This window comes from Camarhynchus parvulus, chromosome 10, assembly GCF_901933205.1.
Source record: "Camarhynchus parvulus chromosome 10, STF_HiC, whole genome shotgun sequence".
NCBI lineage: Eukaryota > Metazoa > Chordata > Aves > Passeriformes > Thraupidae > Camarhynchus > Camarhynchus parvulus.
In genome coordinates, this window is record NC_044580.1 from 17,149,946 (window position 1) to 17,171,751 (window position 21,806).

Below are 21,806 nucleotides of genomic sequence, written 5' to 3' on the forward strand. Positions count from 1 at the left end.
AAGAGAAGGTTACTCCACCTGGCACTTGCCATGTACACAGAGGTCTGTCTCATAGGGCCCACAGGGAGTTCCATCCAGGACTCTGTCTGCCACCAGCACAGGAGAATCCTTGCCCAGTGGGGAGCAGAAGAGCTCACATGGCTTATCTGGGAAAAGAAATATGACAACTGCCCTTGGGAATAGCACAAACAAGGGTCTGAGGCAATGGTGATGCATTCTCTGCATGAGTACATTTGGATATCTCATCTTTGAAGGAAAATGAGGCTTTCAGTTTAGGCCTGCCACTTCCCCAGTTTAAAGTATCACTATTTAAAGGGTTACATTGATGAGACTGAGCTTTAACAGCACAGAAAACCAATTAGTCAATACAGTTTTGTGCATCTATTTGTAAAGGGAAGATGTTTGCTCATCAGTCTGATAAGAATGATCAAGTTATTGTGTTTCACAACATTCAGGCTAAAGCTGGTGATTTTAGAAGAACAAGTTCTCCAGACCATTTCATATCCCAGCAACATCTGGTTGAATAGCAGATGAACAGCAAAGCCTAGCAGAGGAAGTGTTAAAGGAATACAGGTGAGATAGGCAATCTCACCACATATGCTGAGATGCCCCAAAGTGACATAAATTAAAATATGGCACAGGGAATCCACCTTTCTTTCCAGTTCCAAACTAACTGGAACTTTTCCATGTTTAAATTCCCAGCTCTCTGATTCCCAGTCTGAAATTCCTAACTTCAGACTGGGAATCAGGTTAAGGTACTTCTCTCCCAGCATTTCAAAAACATGAGTAAAGCATTGACAACTCTGTATGTTCTATTAAGAAGGCTAAAGGAACAGCAGGGCAGCACCAAGGACAACTAGTTGTAATTAGTCTTCCATCTGTAGCTAAAGGGGGCCTATTGCAGCCTTCAAACCAACAATGGAGCCCTGCAGATGAGGAACTGCAGTGAGAGAACAGTGAGGAATTACAGAGGGACATGAAAAAACTCACCATCCACGATGACAGCTGTCAGGAGGCTTTTCTTCTTGTTGGTGTACCTGTCGTGGGCCTGGCACTGCTGGTCCCTGAAGCTGGGCACCCCTTTGGGGCAGGGCAGGTTCTCACACACCGTGTGCTCCACGCTGGCCCCACGGCAGTTCTTCCCACCCGGCCCTGGGCTGCAGTGGGGAACAAAACCAGGGTCAGCACCAGACACCTGGAATGTTCTATCTTCCCCCTCCCACCCTTGCTTTGCCCCCCACCTCAAACACTCCTGAGGATGGAGACACAGCAAACATCCCATCAGCACGTGTCCTCCTTGCAATTCGAGTGCCACAGAAGCAGCTATAACCTGCACTGGAGACAGGGCATCCAGAAACAAACCTGTGCTGCAGATAACCTCCATCCATGAAATCCATTCCACACATTTGTTTTTTAAACATACAGGAAGGGCCACTAATGCAACATCAGAATTAAGCAGCTGCAAAACTTATCTCTTTTTATTTATGAATCCCCAGAGAAGAAGGAAAACTCAAACTCTCCTCAATAGCCTGTATTTTCTTTGCAGAATAAAACAAAATACAAACAAAAAACCACAGGTAAGCATGGAATCTGGAATTCCAGGTCCCAAGCCTTGCACTTATGAGCTCAAACCTGGGATTTCCAATAAACAATGCAATCCAAGCCCCTGCTGGCACATGTCTGAAACAGTGACTGTGTGACATATTCTGGTAGGCTGCCACCTTTCACTGTATTTATGGCAAGAGAATCCACCAATTAAGGGAATTGAAGAAATCAAAGTCCATTTATGCTGCTGTGACCCTTTTACATGACATGGGGGGGACTGGAGAAGGGATGCTCCTTTAAGCCAAGGTTTTCTCCTCAGTCCAAAGCCTAGACAGGAACACAAGGCAGTACAACTCAAAAGTCTGCACGTGCAAACTGGCTTATGACACATTCCTTACAACCATGGGGAGGTAATGCATGTAAATGTTCAAAGAAATTACAGAGAGGAAAAACCAAATCAAACAGTGAAGCAACTGGTTTAAAAATACTGATAGTCCCACAGGCTCAAGAGTCAGCTGGAAGGAGCAGAGATTTCTGTAAAAAGAAATCCCAAGACCAAATATATACAAAATAAAAGATAAATCCCTTAGCCAGTATTTCTGGACAGTGAATAAACCAGCTGCAGAAGTGGGCTGAGGCCAGGAATTTGAAGCAAAAGAAGATCACGTGTGTATCTCCAGCCAAGAATGTATATGAGCGAGAGAATTTTAAAATCAGTGTGCAGTGTTGGAAGGAGCATTTCCTGTAATTTAATGAATGATGATGAATGGATTTAGGTTTGGTCAGCACTGTAGCTGACAGCAAAGAAACCAGCTCAGTCCTCTTTTCAGGAAAATGAGCCGGTAAAAATCAAACCTGGATATTACAGACATGCAACTGCAGCTCAGATAAGCAGAGCAATAAACAAAAATATCCTTTTCACATGATTACAGGTCAACAGCAGCAATTGTGAGCCTATCTATCATCTAGGCATGTCTTTGAAGTGACTGTGTTGCTATGCAGAATTTCAGCCCCAGTTTAAAAAGAAAAGCTTTGGGTACTTCATGTGTAGAAGAAAACCTAAAATCTGAATAAAGTCAGAGATACTGCAATTGGAGGGCTGCTCCCAAGGCTGTGAAGCTATAATAAACACAATTAGGTGGCCTGTTAAATGGCAGTTAAATCGTAACCTCTTCAGGACTCCAAAACAATGAAGAGACTTCCAGATGGGCCTCAACTGACCTGAGGGATGAAGGACGACACCTACATTTCATCCTGAATCAGAAAAGATCCAAGCCCATGCAGAGAGCACGGACTTGTTTGTAGTCACTGTGCAGGAGCTAAACAGCACCCACGGCTCCTTGCATGCATGAAAACCTCCCTGCTCTTATGCAGCACATCCTGACCTACAGAGCATCTCAAGGGGCTTTGCCAACCCAGCTCTGGGACACCCTGATCTTTGTCAGCCACTGCACTGCTCCCCAAGCCCAGAGCAAGCACTCCTGCAGAACTGATCTCTAAAGAACATTGGCTCACTTTGGTCTGTAGATCCAGATCAGCCCCTCCTCATTCACTGTAGTGCTGGAGGGGAAACACAGCATCAGTTTTTCTGCCAAACTACATGTATTTAATTCAACTGTATCCACCTTTGAATCACTGCAATGGGAAACTTCCAAAGGTGACCCTTCCAGTCGCTTCCACAGAACCACTTCAAGTCACTCCAGGATTCTAACCTGGTCATCACAGTTTGTGAATCAGAAATTTCTCAGAGCTTCTGCCCAGCTCTGCTGCCCATTTCCCTCCTGTACTCTTGCAGCAAGGGTTGCCCAAGAGGGAGAAGGCTGCCAGCACGGCAGAAGGAGGCAGGATGGTGTGAGCACTTACGGGGGGTTGTCACATTTCCGCTGCCTGAAGCGCACGCCTGTTCCGCACGTCCGGCTGCACATGCTCCACGGGCTCCACACGCTCCAGTCGCCATCCACGTGCTCAGGGATGGGGGTTTTACTGACACACTCCCCAGCTCGGCACCACTGCAAGGCAACCACGTTAGCACAGCCTGGGAGGGAGCCCTGACCTTGCACAGGTGGACTTTAAAGGATGGCTGAGGGATTGCTACAAGTCCACGTTTAAGTTTCTAGGGATTTGAGGCTTTGGTGACATGGCAGTAGGGGAAGGAGGAAGGGAGGGGGTGAAATTTAAAAATTTAAGTGTCACTCTCAACAAGCCCCTGAAGGGGGTTCTGTCATTAAAAAAACAATCACAGAACTGAGCCCCTTACTTGATAAAGCAGATAATTATCTAAGTACTAAGACTTAAAGCCCCACGATTCACAGCAACTGAGTCCAAGAAATTATACCCCAAAGCAATGCCTTCATCAGCACTGCTCCCAGTATGTACAAAATGATTGAAGTATTTTGGACTTAACTTGGCTGAAGCCCCAAACCCCTCTGATTCTAATAGGTTGTGCTGGCTCCTGACCAAGCAGCAAACTTGGCCTGTCCAGGATGTGACACAGTGAGCCCTGCTAAGAAACCTTATGAAAGAGTCACCAGGACTCCTCCAGTTAGAAAAACATGGGCCCAAAAACCTTTTTTTTCAGTTTCCTTGTCATGGTTTCCAGGACCCAGTTTTTCTTGTCATTGTTTATTTTTATTTGCTGGCAAAGAAAAGGTTCCAATCCTTGATTTCAGCAGACAGCTTTTAAATTTTACCCTTTCTTACCTCCCCAACTATACCATAGATAAAAAAAAAATAGAGTCCAAAACCAGGCTGAGAGTTACCAAACCAGCCAAGTTCCAAAAAACACATATATAAATAAATACAGCCAGTTATACCTCAAAAAGAACAGAACATCACTGAATTTGAGCTCAATTCTTTTGAGCTACTTGTAGAAATGATAAAGTTTTTAAGTAGCCTCTTTTTCTTTCCCCATCTTCTGCACCTCCCCAGATGTCTGCACACTTTCTACCTCAAATACAACCCAGAACACGACCAGCAATGGGTTTATGGTAAATACTGAACATCTTGGAAACACTTTTCCCAATGCTGGGAAACAAGAAGTGACTGCTGCTGAGCATCCTGATTACCTTGTCTGCGCCACATTCGGTGCCATCCAGAGGTGGGTCCAACTTTGTCTTACAGGATGTGTCTCCTTCCACCAGGCACCAGAGCCCAGCACACATCAAATGCTGTAATCACAAAGCAAGGAGGTGCAGTTATTACTTTCAGAGATGCCAGCCATCATTATGGGATACACTTCAAAGCTCAGGCAGTCTTTCTCAAGTGAATCCAGAGGCATCCAGTTGGTTTGGGAGCAATTATTTTTTAAGGGTTGATTGGCATTAAGTGGTGAGGCTAGAAACATGAAAGAGATTGATGGATGCCACTGACAGGAACAAAACCTACCCCAAACAAAAAGGGTGCTATTTGAACAGATTTCTTTTCACAAGAATAAATCTGGTCCATTAAAAAGGAATCCTATATGGGAGGCCATGTTGGGTGCTTTGGAACTATGCCAAATGCTTAGATGTCCAAGATACTTAATTACTCCTATTTTTAAAAAAATATACTGAAATAACTGCAGCTGGTGGTAGCAATAATCAGCCAGCAATGTCCCTGGGGAGAAGGTGGAATGAGAAAGAGGAAAGGATGTCATGGTGTGCTGTACAGCAAAGGAGAAGTTTGTTGATAGGCAGGGTCAAAGACTGGGAATATTCTGGGGATCATTGCCCAGTGCTGCTGCTCTGCTCAGCCAGTGTGTGCTGCAGGGGTCTCAGGGCTGACCACAACTGTGACCTGCCAGATCAAAACATCTTCAGAATTTAAGAAAAAGCACCAGGAAAAGGGACCTTTGCATTGGTAACATTTTCCACAGCATCCACCATGCTTTGCATTCCATGGAAGGGGATGATTCCAATACAGTGCTACATAGCTGAGTACCAGCAGAACAACAAAGAAGAATTACATTTCTTTCCACTATTGTTCACATTTCAATGTAATGGTAAAAAGATGAGAAACCTGACTCTAGTGCCAGCTGGTCTTGTCAAGATTTATTGCACCTCATTAAATAGTTGAGTCAACACACTTCAACCTCATGGTTCTTCCCCAGTGTAAAGTAAGAGACTGTGGGTGCATGTGTGTTTTGTGTACAGGCATGTTGGTATGTCTCTATAAAACACATCATGTCTCTATAAAACAGATCTGTACAAGAGAGGGTGCAGATGAGATAAATCCCAGTCCCAGAGATGATGTAGAACATACTGAAACAAAACAGTTATCACAGCAGTATCTGCATCCTGCTCCATTTCCACATTTCTTTCTGGAAAGAGAATTTTTCACTATTTAAACCCAAAGAACATTCACAAAAACTGGAAGCAGACAGCATAATTCAGCATCTGTATTAACCACAATGCAGAAAGTCATTGTCAAACAAACACAACAGCAAATACCCCAGGGAAACCTAAATCAATGAATTTTCAAGATATTTTCCTTAAACAAATAGAGCATATGGGAAAATATCAGTCTTTAGTAATTTTGACTAAATGACTGTGACTAATTAGTGGTTTACCCACAGCTCTGAAAGCACTTAAGCACCAACTAGCCATGAGGACATCACACACAGTTTTATTGATAGGTATAGAGAGGCAGAAGCATTGACAAGGCAGAGATTTCAGAGCTTACTGAGAAATTCATTGTTCCACCTCGTAACTCCCAGATTCTGCATCCCCTGCTTTCTGAAGAGGACTAAAATCAAGAAGTACATCAATTAACCATCCATAAACATGACAGGAAGAACACAAATCTAGGCAATAAACCACAGTGGCACTACCAGCAAAACCTCCTTCCAAACCGTGGCTGGGGACAATACTGGTATGTAAAATGAAGGGAAGCTTTGGAAATGAAACATTCCAGCCAGATCTCTTGAATGACCCAGACAGAAATTTTGCCCCCAGAAGGACACCCCCTGCTTCTGCTTTCTGTCAGAGGAACATCCTGGCTGAAGATGTGATGGAATTCACTACATCCCTGAAGAAGCTGCTCTAGACATATATGAGCACCATTGCTAAATATCTGTGCATTAAGCAAGACCAGTGTTTGTTCAGCTTCAGGTCCCTGGATCATAAACTGCATGTAAATTAGAGTTAATTTCTGCTCTTGGATGTAAAACTGGGAAGACAGAGTGGGTGGTGGTAGAAACAAAGTAATAAAAATGAAACAGCTTTTTTTACAATTTTGGTTGGAAACAAGAATGCCTCCATAGCCCACAAGAGCATGGAAGGTGATAAAGCCAGGTCACACGCTCAAGTATGAGCCATGGCATGGGGAAGCAATGGGCAGAGATCACCTCAAATATGTGTGTTTGTATCTGCAAAATACCCCAGAGTAGGGAAACAGAGGGTGGAAATATTCACATACATGTGGGTGTGGTGTGTGCATATATATGTGTGTGTCTATGCCCATATATTCATGTATACATACACATAATTGTAGGGAGAGAAATAAAGGAAATATCTCTCTCAGCAACACCAATCTTTCTGAAATCTCCCATCTTTGAGGTATGGAAAACACTGGATTTTTATAGCAGCCCTGTGTTTGATTCAGAATTCTAAATGCAAAGCATATTTCAGGAAACAGTTACAGAAAAATCTGGTAATGGTGCTGAGCTCTGTGTTCTGGTGCCACACCACTGCAAAGCCCAGGCCCTCGTTAGCCCAGTCCCCTGCATTTAACAGTGTTCAGATACCCCAGCAAAGATGAAACCATCAGCTTTGGGATTGTATGCTCCCAAGATGTTTTATCATGTTAATAGCTCTGTTCAAAAGAGATCATGTATCCTCCTCAGCTTCAATAGGAACCCAAACAAAAATCCCCATTAAACAGCAAAGCAGTCAGTGACTTTTTAATGGTTAAACAGCCAGCTTTGTGGGGAAATATCCAAGTGAGAAATGGCAGGACTTGAAAGGAAGTTGTTGTATGTGAGTGGCAGCTCAGAGCTTATACTGATACAGAAGAAGCCATCAAAAGAACTGTATTAGTGCTAATTCTGCATTCAGCAACCAACTTTCAGATGGCAGGCCCCTGCCTGCAAAGCATTCCCTACAGCGTTCAAAAAGTGCCAGGGAGGATTTTCCAATGACAGATATTTCGCACTGGAAAAATATTGATTTGTTGAAACTGTCTGTGGGGAAAGGTCATCTTTGGATCAGCTCCCAGTTTGAAATATTTCCAAGACAAAAATAAAATTTTAAAAAGCGAGATGGCTGTTGAGATGTAGCGTTTCAAGAAAAATTTAAAATTACTTAAAAAAAAAAAAAAAGAAAGAAATGCTTTTTCAACTGAACCCTTAAGGAATTTAGATAGCAAAAAAAAAAAAAATAGAAACTGAAATAAAATGAAACTGTTACAAAGGTGCAAATTTTAGACATTCAGAAACTCCCGGGAGCTAGGAAAGCTTGTCTGCACAGCTGTTAGGAAGCAGTCCTGGGAGAGGTCAGGATCTGGAAACTCCCAAGCTGGGAGAGATGTGCTGGGCAGGTGAGTGGCGCTTCCGATTACAGGGATTATAATGGTATCCATTTGACAAAGGGGCCTCACTGTGCCAGGTGTTTTCTCTCCCTCAAAGATCTCACCATCTAAACAGACTCCTGGGAGCTTGGGGATAAAGGAAGTTTTATCACTCTGTTCTAGGTGGAAAGATGAGGAACAGAAAGGGATTAAATGTCTTGCTGAAAGTCTGCTGGGAGATGAGCTGAACCAGAGCTGCTCAGAGCTCTCTGCTCAGTGTCACAGCCACAGGCTCCTGTGTCACTGCCTACTCCAGCTGAAGCCATGCTCTGGCTCTGGCCCTTCCCACCTTTCCCAGCTTCTCTCACTTTCCCAGGATGGTGTTCCCTTCCCTGGAACTCCATCCCCACACAGATTCCCAGCCTGGAGAGCTCAGTGCAGGGATCTGTTTGAGGTTCCTTAGTTCAGTGCTGCAGCTGGAAATGAGGAATGGCAGAGTCACTCCAGCCAGCTCCTTGTCCACAGGCAGCAAGTCTGGAGCTCTTCCTGGGGTAGCTATTGCATCACCACTGCTGCTAAAATCTGTGTGATCCTGCCCCATGACCTCACATGGGCTCACAGCACTCCCCAACTCAAACTCTCAGATTATCACCTGCAAGGGGAGCTTCCAAACCTCCAAAGTATAAAGAGAATCCAATGAATAAAGATGTCCTTTCCACCATGGAACAAATCTACAGAAGGTTGTTCATTCCCTGCACATTCACTCCTTTACCTCATCTGCATCCAAGAAAAGAAACACTTATTTCTCCTGGAGATGAATTTGTTTCTGCTGCCCGCTGGAAAGAGGAGCCTCTTCTTTCTAGCAGCAGAATTAAACCACTAGAAACCAATTTTTCTGTCAAAATGAGGGCACTATGAATAAGAACTTAGGAAAAGTAAATATCCTTAAGGGAGAGGAGCAAGAGACCTCATAACACACAGGCTTGCTTCTAAATAGGCTGACTTTCAATGAAGTCTCAGAACTCTCTTATTTTGCCAAGGTTAAGGCTCACCATATTGCTAACCAGGAGAGAAAATGTGCTTATGAATGGGATCCTAATTAACATCTATTAGGTAAAATAAATACACAATTTACTCTTGCTTTCCTGTTCAAAGTACAATGCAAATGTTCTCAAAGTCTCACAGGATGCTGTGTGAGACTGATGCCTGTTCAAACAGGATTTGTTTTGAACAACAGGCAGAATTGTCCATTAAAAATGAAAAATAGGAAAATTAAAAGAATGCAATCATGGATTGTGTTTCTTGCCCATGGGGAAAGAGAAGCAAGGACAAAAAATAAATATAGATTTGTACACACAGCATTCAGATGTGGTTGTGAAAATTATGGAGTTTCTCTTGAAGTGTTTTGCAGATGGGAAGTTCCCAGCAGCCAGTGGGAGAAGTCTGAATGCCCTTCAAGCTTGTTATACACTATTTTCAGGCTGATACTCAGTCATATTCTGGCTAATTTTGTAAAGTTTAGACTTTAGCTGTAGATGCCACATCACAAGGCTACATTAATTCTTTCTCCCTCCCCTTCTCTTAATAAGAAATGAAAACTTGCCAAGCTCAAGTGTTTAATTCTTAATAGGCTCTCTCTACTATTGTTAAGAGTTTATGATGTTTATATTCTGAAATTTCCACATTGTATTTTTCTAATTTTATTTTGGTTCCCTCCTCTCTTTTTATTTTTCTTTAAACCACTGCACCAGAATGTGTTTTGACCATCTTCCAAACTGAAACACGTACAAAAATTTCTGAAGCATTCCAATAATTGTAAACTGGGCTGTGCTGCCCAGGCAGGAACTCTGCTTCTCTCTCGTTCTCTCCCTCTCTTAAACAAAAAGTATTTCCACTGAAAATAAAGAGAAAAAGGTATTTTTGCAACATACAGAAGCAGTGAAATAAGATACTTCAGCTTCATAGAAACAGGCAATGTGAAAATAGTCTGAATTCTGACAATTTACCTGAGGAAAACTATAAACTATAGAATGGCAGTTAATTGTTACCTTTACTTCTCAATAAAAAAAAAAATCAGCTAATTTTATTTTAGAATTGCCAGGCTTCTATCCTGCAAGCCTCAAGAAAAACCCAACCCATCCTCTTCCAGATTTATTAGTATTACTATGTAGACAAAGTCCCTGGCTGTACAGAAAATGACAATGCAACCTATTATTTTCAGGATAAACCAGTTTTCAATCTAATTACCACGTTCTTGTAAATATTCTATACATTACTAAATAATAGGGCTCACTATCATGGTCTGCATCTCACAAATGGCCCTGCAGACAAAAGGCAAACAGAGGCCCATTGATTCCCATGCACAGAGCCCAAAAGGCCACTCCAGCAGTCTCTCTGCAAGATCAAGACCAGAGAGAGACCTACAATTGCTGAATTATACTCACCACCACACCAGCAAATATGTAAACTGAAGGAGAACATTAAATCCACTTGATCATTACAATTGCTAGTTTTTCTTTACTTTGTTTTTGGTTCCTCTCTTTTTCCACATTAGCCATAAAGTCTACTTTGTCTCCTTTGGCTTGCAATCAACTTTGCCCTCTTGTTCTGTAGCTTGTAGATATTGAAAAATACCTACATTTGTTAAAAAACAACCTCAACCTAAGAAAAACAGTGGAGCCAGTTCTAGCTGGTTTAGTATTTCTAAAAACAGTGCTATGTCAAAATTCACATTCCCAGCTACACCTGAGTTGACAGTGTCCCTTGTCAGAAAAAAATATCTCTTGGTAGCAATGCTAATCTCCTTCCAAGTGCCACTCCAGCCTCAGCCCAGTTTTGACTCAAAACAACGTGGATGATAACGGTTACATAAAAACCCGCAAAAATGTGTTAATAATAAATAAGCCAAAAGGCTTAAAAAACAAAAAGCCAAATGGATACATGAGATAGAAATCACATTTTTTTCCCCCATAAACATGATTTCAGTGCAAAAGCCTCTGTTGGTAGGCGTGCCAGCCTGAAAAATAAAGATTAAACACGCAGAATGTTTCCATGTGAGTTTCAGATGTGTTGTGATGAATTTCTGGGGGAGAAATTCGTTTTGATGAATTTCTGCTCCCTGAAAGACTGAGCAGAAACCACTCGTGCTATTCCTCTTGGAATAAACACAGGGGCAGCAAAGGGTTAACTCCTGCTCTCAGGCATCATCGCCTGGCTGGGGTTGGAGCTCTCTGCTTCCTCTCTCGGAGGGGTCAAATGAATTCACAATAGTTGATTCATAGCCCAGTGTGGAGCTGAAGGACAGAGGTCAGCCAGGTTGAATTGCCTGTAATTTGCACAACTGCTCCCATGCTAGCCCTGGGCTCACAGCAGCACTGAGCAGCCAGAGCCCCCGGGATCTGTGTGTTTGGGGTGCACTGATAACGCCCTGTGCAGAGTCAGAGGTGCATTTCTAACCATCTTCTCCTGCAATTATCATGATGTTGCTCAGAGCTTGAGAATGACACGTTCATTTCTCTAAAAGCAACTTGTCTGCCTCAAAATGAAGACTACTGTGTAACCTCTTAGGTGGCCAAAGCTCATTTCCCAGCACTGTGCAGCTTCCCAGCTGGAGCCAGGCAGCGTGCCTGCCATGGCAGAGCACACTTGTACAGCCTGCTAGATAAGCACTTGCATGGATCAGACAATGCCTGACATTTGCAATGGGAAAGATGAACAGAAAACACTTTGTTCCCTTTGTGTATTCCAGGGGAAAACTCTGTAACTTGGATATGAAAGGGGATCTACTGAAGGGTCTTGAGAGATTCATTAATCATAGAGCTATAGAATGGTTTGGGTTGGAAGGAACCTTAAAGTTCATCCAGTTCCACCCCCTGCCATGGGCAGGGACACCGTCCTCTACCTCAGGGTGCTCCAAGCCTGTCCAGCCTGGCCTTGGACACTTGTTCCCTGCCCTAACAGGAGCCCAGGCTAAAAGCCTGATTCACAGCTCCTTAAAGAGGTGACATGCACTAGAAAACCCTACCCAACACTGGGGTTACAGATCCTGAATTATACATCTTGAAGGTCATAGATTACAACAGACTGTGGATCATCTGAGTATCATAAACTCATTTTTTAGTATATTAAAATGTAGAAGGAAAGGAGAAAGGAATGTAGAGGTTTGGTGTATGTAAAGCTGAGCCTTGCTCATATGTTTTAATTTCTGTTCTGTAAATTTGGAGCAGAATAGCTGCAGGATAGCTGGTTTGGCAAACAGAGAGCTACAGTTTTGTTCTAAGGCATCTGAGTTATCCTTAAAAAGAAAATGGAAGAAGAATTTTGGGGATGCAATCTCAAAAATGGGTGAATACTCATGGATTTACTATCTTGTTGGACTGGTGTGAGAGGCCCAGCCACTGCCAAGCATTGAGGGACTTGACTCCCTGTGAAAGCAAAGATCACATTCCTTCAAAAAACTGGGCTTTGATGCTGTTAAAGAAGAGAGCTTACCGCACAGAAATTTTCTGTGTTTCTCAAAAATGTTGAAATTTTGGAATTATCTAACCTCTCAAGTTTGCTCTAAACCAAATTGCATGGCATTTTTGAATATAGGGCCTCTAGTTTGCCTGATATAATTATGCAGCTCAACTACCTCCGAGGAAATATTGTAATGTAACTCTCTTATTATATAAGAAAATAGGCAGCAGACACATGTAATCATAAAAAGATTGAGCAGGCTCATTTCCTGAAGCTTATTTCCTTTTCGTAACAAATATTTACTGTCAAATGTTTATTGCTTTTACATTTGGATTTTTTTAATACTTTATTGAATTAAAAATACCACATTACCATTGGCTAAAAGAGGAGACAGCTGTATTTGCCAATAATTTCTACAGCTAATGCCAGTGACCAGTGCCAATTTTTTTTTGGTTCATATTTTTGTAGACAGCTTTGAGAGTTATGATACAAGTATTCTGCAGATGAGGCCTGAGGAACACAAAGGTGAAATGAACACAAACTTCAGAGGTTTAAAAATCAAAAGTTATCATTTCCTCTAAAGAATTTCCTTTCCTTGCTATCAAACACCAATTGAGAGCAGCATAACAGGATGTAAACACATCCTTAAACTAATGGCATGTGACATAACTGATCCAGAGCTTCACAGGGTGAATGCTAATTCTTAATGCATATCTGCAACAGAAATAATTCTAAATAAGGGACTGCAAATTAGTTTTAATCTGCTGAAGTTCTACCAGGCTTTTCATTAGGAAGTACTAATGTCCTCACAAAATATGCTTCTCTTTTGGGAGAAAGGAGAGATGGAGAAAAAGAGCACGTTTTTCACTGTGTTCTAAAGTGTCAAATAATTAGACTGGTGAAAAATCTTGGGAGACACAAACACCTGCTGTCTGTATCTCACAGAGAATAGTGCCTCTTGGCACATTATTCTGGCAAACAACAAGTCCCTGAAGCAATTCCAGACTGGACATGCAACTCCTGTGTGAGAAATGCTGACCACCTACTAGCGGGCTGACATTCTCATCAGGCACTGGAATATCCAGAAACAAAATGTGTTTTTTTTATCACAACAAGGGAAATAGCAAAAATCTCTTCCAAGAGCAGTCCAGCTGGGTGACACCCACACAAGTGGAGGAACTTGAGTCATGCTGGGTAGATCTGAGGTTTTCTTTACAGACCTATATTCTAACACTTTGCTTCCAGTACAGTAGTCCTGGTGGTCTGCATTTTCTTGATGGAGCTGGGAAATACAACCTGTCCAGATTCTTTTCCTTTGTTTTATATTAGCTAGTTTCCAAGTCCAAAATAAATAAAACAGCTAATGTGAAACTAAGAGCATTTTCCCAGGACTTGCACGTGTTCCACAGTTTTAGCAATTTGGCACTTAAAAACCCCAGTTATCTCTGATTATTATTTTCTTTCTTAACACTGATTTAAGATCCCAAGCTTGTTCAGAGTGGGAATGAGGGACAACTGAAAAATACAAATGGCCAGTTATTAAAAGCAAGAAACCTGCCTGCTTCTTGCCTGTCTGTACAGGAGGGGATGCTGCCAGCTGGTGCTGGTGACCCCACACAGCTTCATTACTTTTTTTTTGATATCTCCAAAGCCATGCTGGAAGCAGGCACTACCCCACTCCCTGTCTAAAGCAGGGGATAAGATCTGCTCAGAATTAAAAGATCTGATTATGTGTAATGCCTTATGAAAAGTTTGGCTGTCTAAATTCCAGAGGATGAGTCCAACAGCCTCATCTCAAACACAACCTGCTCCTGGAGACAGCAACAGTCAATGTACCCATTTTGCCAATCAACCCCATGATACCCCACACTGCACCCAAATCCTGATTAAACATCATGTGCTTAGAAAACACACAGGATTCTGCACAGAATTTGGTAAAGCTTCATGAAAGAAGCAGACACCAATATTTCCTCAGCACAGAGTTAAGAGTCAGCTCCTAAGAACACTGCAGTGGTCTGAAGGTGAAGTCTGTGAACGCCCAGCCAGCCATCTAAGCTGACTCTGTGGAAGTCGCCAAACACTCTTGTGAGGAGAGACTTTCACCTCAGCTGAACTTCCAGGAAAACAATCTCTACAGAGCATTTCAGCAAAACAATCTCAAAAAGGAACAACGTGCAAACACCAGTTTTTCTGAGTCTGCTCTGGGAGATTACCAAGGGGAAAGAAGGATGAGGCCTAAGCAGGATCGGCTGACAGAGCTTGGAGCCGTTTGATTTTCCACCAGCAGCGCTAAACCTGAGGGAAATACAGGCTCCTTTTCTCCTCCCCAGACCTTGGCAGCTTTATTTCCACTTCCCACCTTGTTTCCAGCTACAACCCACAAGCTCTTACCTCCATATCCTTACAGAAGGTGGCGTTGGTGCCAAAAAGGATCTGGCACTGCTCGTCGGCGCTGTAGTGCATCCCGGGCAGCTTGTGAGGGAGCCGCACGGAATATTGGCTGCGGGGGTCGGTCAGCAGCAGGCAGGTGCTCACCTTGGACCTGGCAGGGCAGGAAGGAAAAGTGTCCTTAGGGAAAGCCCCGCTGAACTGCAGTGTTAGGTCACTGCTACAGAGGAGCCCTGTCCTCTCTTTAACAGTGTGAAACTGTGGAGTTTCCCTGGAAGTCTTCTGAATCATTGAGAGCTACGGATATAAAGGGCCTTGGGAAATCACCTGTGGTCCCAGGCCTCAAGGCAGGAGAGATAACATTCACAACATTCTGGGTTAAACTTTTGTCTAAACCAACATTCACAACATTCTGGGTTAAACTTTTGTCTAAACCTTTCCTAGAAATCTGAAGGAGACTCAATTCGGCCCTCAGGCAATTCAGCCCAAAGCTTCACTCTTTGAAATGACAGCTAGGAAGTCTGCCATTATGTCTCACCTCAATTCCCCCAGCTGAATTCTGAGCCCTTGACATTTTTTCTTATCCATCACAGGCATAAAAATAAGATTTTTCTCTTTGCCTTCACAACAATCTTTTACAAATTGGAATATCACTGTAATATCAGGGACCAGATGCAACCAGATGAGTTCAGATGCAACTTCTTTTTCTAATTCATGCCTTTAATTGGCATTAAATATCCCATTTTCTTTCATTATTTTCCTTTCTTTCCCACCTCTAACCTCCAGAGTGGGAAATTTTCCATGCCTAACCCACTCCTAGCACAAAGCACTGTGCCAGGCACTGTTTGTCAGGGAGCTGTACTGCAGGTTTAAGATTAGATCTGCAGAGTTCAGATAATTCCAGTGCTTCCTGTAGTTCGTGAGATTTAACAAGCAGCACGACAAATCCTTCCTGAACAACTGAATATGATGAGTTGAAACATGGATGCAGTGGCAAAGAAGTTTATAGTGAACTGTTTTAGACCCACACTCATTGAGGAGTGAGAAAAGACATCAGAATCACCTCCAGGCAAAGTCAAGTTTCAATAAAATAAAAGCTACTTAATAACAAGACAGTAAAAGCCAGAGCATAAAGCTGCAGCATCTTTAAGCAGATATTCCTGCAAGCCACCTACACACAGATTTCTGTCATTGCAAAATTGAAGGGCATTTTCTGTAAAAAAAATGTGATATGGGATTTTTTAAAAGATTTTATCAGCACATTGACAACTGCACATAATTCTTTCTTCTGCCTCTCTTCAATCCTCAGTTTCAAGGTGCTATTACAATGGAGACAGGTTCAAATTTGCATACCCCAATGACACATGTACACTTCTTTAAAAGGAACATTGTTAATACTTTCACTTTAAAGCAACAGAGTGGATTCTTGCCTGGTAGGATTTTTGACACTCAGCACAATCCTTACTTTAGGAAGTTTTCAAGGTCATCTCGGCTGCAGGAAGACCAGGAAAGGTCACTTGGGTTCCTGCCCTTCACCCATTCTCCAGACATGATGTGAGACCTCCCAGCACAGGGCTGATGATCATCATCGTGGCTCATCCCCATGCTGTTGGATTAGAACAAGACAAGAGAAAAAAACCTATCAAGTTATGATGTGGGTTTCTCATTCGCACTGCCCTCAGCAATGACACTCTCAGGGATTAACAGCTGGACACCAGGCTGCACATACAGCACACAATCAGCCATGCACTGCCCTGGGTACCTGTTAAATAAATGAACTAGAGGTTCCTTTATTTTATCCATTGCCTTAATTTCACAAAGTGTTTGGTATTTGTGTGTTTGACACTTTTAAATGTGCTTCTTATGGACTTTCCTCCCAGGGTTTATGAGCAGCAAACCTGGAGAAGTGATGTAGCTCAGAGAAGGGTATCTGCCGGAATATTTACTGAAAATTTTGGATTGCTTTGCCAAATCTAGTGGATAGGATCCCTACAATTACACTGAGAGAATGATCTAAAGATGAGCCTACTTTGTTCGGGCATCAGTGTGAATTTGGAATATACTGTTAGGAAAAACATTTTTCTCAATTAGTGGTATTGTACAATCATCTAGCTTTGAGGCTGATCCTTTTTTGAGTGGTGGGTTGGATCAGATGATCTCCAGTGGCCCTTCCAACCTAAATTAGGCTCTGACTCTGTAACAGAAGTGTTTAGACTGGAGCCTGAGGCAAAGACAAGCCCCATTTCTGCAAGCACTGTCCAAACAAGCACCAGGACTGCCCCATGCCCATCTCAGCAAGGACAGAATAGGACCTACTCAGCAAAACAAACCATCTAAACAAACAGCAGACTGTGTTGTATAAACACATAGAGGAATTCAAACACATTCAGTGAGGATTTCCAAAAGCACTCAGAAACAGAAACGTGTTACTTCAACCTCCATCTAACTTCCCCTTCAGGACCCTTCTGTCATCAGGGAGTCTTCACCACTGGGCTGCTACAGCAGGTTCAGAACAAATCCCTGCTGCAGGGAAGGTGAGACTCCTCTGCTGCAGGCAAAACTTTGTGACCAGGGAAAAAGGTGTGACCAAGGTCACCTGCTACACTCAGTCCTACCCTCAGCCCCTCACAACAACCTGCCTGGCCGTGAAAGTGTGTTAAGACTTTTCCATCCTACTTCAAAATGAATATTAAAACCCTTTTCCAGAATTAAACAGAGTAATAACTCTTTGAAACAGTAACATTCCTCCTTCCATTCCAAAGTGAAATGGAAAATTACTTTCAAAATAAAGGTGCCTTCTATGGCCAGTGTCACCTTCTAGCAAAACATCACCAGTTTGGGGCTAAAAATACAGAACTCACTGGGTCTCCAGCTGGCTGGCTGGAGCAAGCCAGGAGCAGTCCCTTTAAATATGCACTATTTAATCCATGCTATTTCCCTACAAATCTGAGGCTCCTGTTTGCTTTCTGACTGTGCTCTTGGCTTTGCTCCTCCCCAGTTGTGGGACTTGACTGTTCAGAGCCCAAACACGACATCCATTTCTAGTAGCAGTGAACCAAAACCCACTTCAGCACTTTGATAATTATGGCTTAGATTGAACCACCATCTCTGCTATTTTTAGCTTACAGAGAAGATTATATGGTGGAGTCTATTATTTTAGGTTTATCTCCAGGGACATTATTATTATTATTTCTAGCAAAACTACATTCAATGTAATTTTTAGACTCAGAAGTTCATAGTTATTCTTGTTTTTAAACCTTTGTGGTTTTTGAACACTGCAGAAACATTAACATCAAGCACATTTTGTTTGATGCATGCAGGAATAATCTAACAGTCTATTAGTAACTCTAACTTCAAAACAGTAAAGAGTGAAATTCCTGCTCCACTGAAGTGAATGGGAGTTTTGCCATTGACTTCAGTGCAGCCTGGGTTTCACTCCAAATATTTTACCCATGTTGTTTCTACACAGAGAAAACTCCTCACATACTAGGATGAAAGTTCCAGCAGTATTTCTCCAATGCAGATAAGCCCATCTAAAGATTGTGTTCCTAAAACTCAGGAAAGGAAGGGCTCAGCACCATGAAGTAAAGGATGTGAGCTTCTCAGGAACCTTCCAGAACAAAGCTTGCCCCAAAATGCCAGTTTGAAGGCTCGTGGGCACACAGCAATCCTGATAACTTTTCCAAGGGAGACCAGGCAGATTTCCAAGGTTTCTTGCAGCTTGCCTGCCTTGTGACTGCCACAGTGCTGACACTCAAAGCTGCGTCCTTTTTGGGTTTCTATTCAGTTTCTGTGGGATGGGATCTGGCAGCTTCCTGAATGGCCCCCTGGTTGGCACATCAGGTGTTCCATCTCAAAAGGCTGAAAACAAATAATCTTCTTGACTTTGCAAGTGCTTTAGGATCCCTGATTTTATCCCTTCCAGAAAAGTCTAGTGTTTAGCCTAGGGTTGTTAATATAAGAAATGCCTTAGCTTTCTGATTAGCTTCAATTATATTTTGTCAAATATGTTGAAAGTGAGGTTTTGTTGGCAAAAGACAAGGGTAGCACTTACCAATTAGTACATTCCTGTCCTTAACTTTATCTTAAACCTGATCTCATGGAAGATGTCTTGCCTAGGACAAATGCTGAGGCTGCCAGTCTTTACTCAGCTTTGTCTCACAGGGGGTTTGAGGCAGATAAAATTTGTTCTCTATAAAGAACGAATCAGAACTCACACCTCAAGTTATTTACAGGCTTCTTCTGAAATTCATTCAATTCTTACATGTGTGGAAATCTACCCATTTCTGAATCATTCCTGTTTTCCTAACAGAAATTCTTTTAAAAGTCACAAGCATAAAGGAATTGAGCCTGAAAGGAATACCTTTATTGGTATAAAGCAAAAGAGCTTTGCCAGTTTATATTAGCTTGGGATCTGGCCTCAAGGTACACAGGCAACCCCTCCTGGCCTCTCAGTGATGAGTTTCTGGTAGAATGAAACCAGCAACACCTTTGGAGCCTGTTTTAATTGGCAATGCAGAACTTTTCTCAGCATCTACTTTACCTTACAATGACTCACTTGAGAAAATGATTATATGACCTGCAGGACTAAGGCATACCCTTGCATGCTAACACATTCTTTTCTGAAGTTCAAGGGTCTCCGGCTACATCAAAGGGACCAGGTTTTCCTAAACAAGCAGTAAATGCAATGCCACGCTGATTCTTTTCACTAATGAACAGTCCCCCTCCTTTAAACAGAAAAAAAATGGGACAGAGCAGTGTGTGTGCAAACTGAATCAATAGTTTACATTTCATTTGTGACCATCTAATCTTACCTGCTATTCAGAATTCACGTGGAATTAGAAGCAGGTAATCAGTCTCTTGAAATATTCTGCCTTGGGAAGTTCTATTCTTACATGAACTGATCTTGAACAAAGAGTTGATAAGAAAAGCTCTTAGATTAGAAGTAGCAATGTCAAAATGACACTGCACTGCCCTGCAAACCCACTGCCCTGTGTGCTCCCTGAGACATAAATGTCCATTTTATCAGAAGCCACAAACAGATACTGCCTGTTACCCTTTACAAAGCCAGCAGAGCCATTATGGACGAGCAGGACTCAGTTTCCCTTTGTGCTGTTACCACCACAGTCACTGCTCCATCCCAACCCCACGGGAAACTTCATCCTTTCAGTTCATCACATTCTCCTCCTGAACACAATGAGATTCCACAAAGGCAAGCAAGGACAGTTGAGACTGTCAGCTCTTCAACTCCTTTTATTCAATGTTTACTCAGAGTAGGCACCCTGGGACTCTGGTTTCACACTCCAGCTTCTTTCCTAATATAAATAATGTATTGCTTACCAGTCAAAGACACCACAGCCTCGCTGGAGGAGTCCTGCAGCACATTTACTGTGGCTCATCATGTGTGAGGCCAGAAACAAACTGACTGACCAGTGTGAGTCCTGACTGTTAACAGGATCACAGCAAGGCAAATCTGATCAGGAGACACAGGGAGGCAGCAACAACAGATCTCTTTGATGCAGTTTTTTTGGAGAGCAAGGCTTTAAAGTAGCACTGCTATGAATAAAAAATAGCACGCAGTCTCTGGGAGCTCTGGCCTCCCTGAAGCCTGTGCAGCAATCAGAACTGGGTCAGGATGCCAGAATTACACTCTGGGCCTGAGCTGGCCAATTTCTTGTGTAATTCTTTTAAGCTAAACTCAATTATCAGCCCTGTGTTTTCCCACAGCAATGCTGAGCGAATGCACTTGCTTTGTTTGTTTGGGTCATTTGTGGAGTTTCTCCTCTAGACAGTTAATGTAACTAAACTGCTCTGTTTACCCTTGGTGTGTTTCCCAGTGTTTCCTGTTTTTCTTCACAAACCTGAGCCAAAGTGCACCAAAGCCTGTGGAAAGCCTCCTACTGCATCCAATGCACTGCTGCACCTCAATGTTCTTGAGGTCACGTACACAAATCTTCACCAGAGCCACTATGACCCTCAATAGAAAACCCAAATCTGAGCTAGAGGATAATGCCAAGGGCTGGGAGAAACTGATTTAGGAGATGCTTGAAAAATCTGTTCAACAGCTGCAGCTCTGGCTGGTAAGAGACCACTGGACAAATCCCCAGGACTGTTTTCATCACTCTCCCTTAGCAGGGAGAGACATGAAGCTGGGACAAAAGGCAAGTTTGACAGAAAATACCAGCAGCAACAGCACTTTTCTTCAGAAAAAGGGTAGCAACTGAAAGAAAGAAATATGAAGAAGGGAAGCCCGAAAAAAAGACACACAGATGTGGAAATGCCACGAAGTAAGACCATCTCCATCACCTCCCTCTGAAAGTCAAACCATTCCATGTGCCTGCAAATAACTCAGCGTGAGTCAAACACTGGATCACTTTAGAAACTCATGGCTATCAAGGCTACCCAAGGTGTCCTGGCTGTCACCCCAGCTGTTTATTAAATATGCATGACAAACAATTGATTGCTCTCCACACAACTGCACTTACCTCAGCCACCAGTTCTCCAAAGGGCAGGGAGGATGTCCAGCTGCCAAGAAGGAAATGAGGACATAGGCTGTCTCTCACTCCCACAGAAGAAATCCAAAGGAGCTTTTCCAAAGAACCAACTCACAAAGAGCTGTAACTGTGTAAGCCCAGCAACACATTAAATAGGAAGAGTTCCTTGGGGCCAGCCCTGCAGAGCAACATGGCCTCAGAGAATTGAGCAAAGAGCCCATGACAGCTGTACCCCAAATACAGGCGGGACAGGAGAAGGCAGAGATATCTCATGCTCTGAGTGAAAAGTTCAGTGGGACCACTAAGGTTTTTACATTTTTGGCTGACACTTGATTGCTGGGCAGCATGTTTTCTCTACCTGTAACAAGTCTTATCCTGCAGATGTTCTCCTAAAGGCTTTGTTTCTGCAAGGGAACATTGCTATGAGCTAGGCAGTAC

General features: G+C 42.7%; 1 protein-coding gene across 2 annotated transcripts in view; it reads right to left on the bottom strand.

Annotated features, from left to right (window-relative positions):
* Positions 1 to 21,806, bottom strand: part of ADAMTS17 (ADAM metallopeptidase with thrombospondin type 1 motif 17) — a 154,312-nt gene that overhangs the window by 61,734 nt on the left and 70,772 nt on the right. For both annotated transcript variants that reach the window (XM_030954969.1, XM_030954968.1), the window contains exons 9-14: positions 16,340 to 16,480; positions 14,878 to 15,028; positions 4,611 to 4,712; positions 3,409 to 3,554; positions 991 to 1,157; positions 19 to 146 (exon numbers count right to left, since the gene is read on the bottom strand). In XM_030954969.1, coding sequence (XP_030810829.1) covers positions 19 to 146; positions 991 to 1,157; positions 3,409 to 3,554; positions 4,611 to 4,712; positions 14,878 to 15,028; positions 16,340 to 16,480 — 835 coding nt within the window. The remainder of the gene's footprint in view (positions 1 to 18; positions 147 to 990; positions 1,158 to 3,408; positions 3,555 to 4,610; positions 4,713 to 14,877; positions 15,029 to 16,339; positions 16,481 to 21,806) is intronic.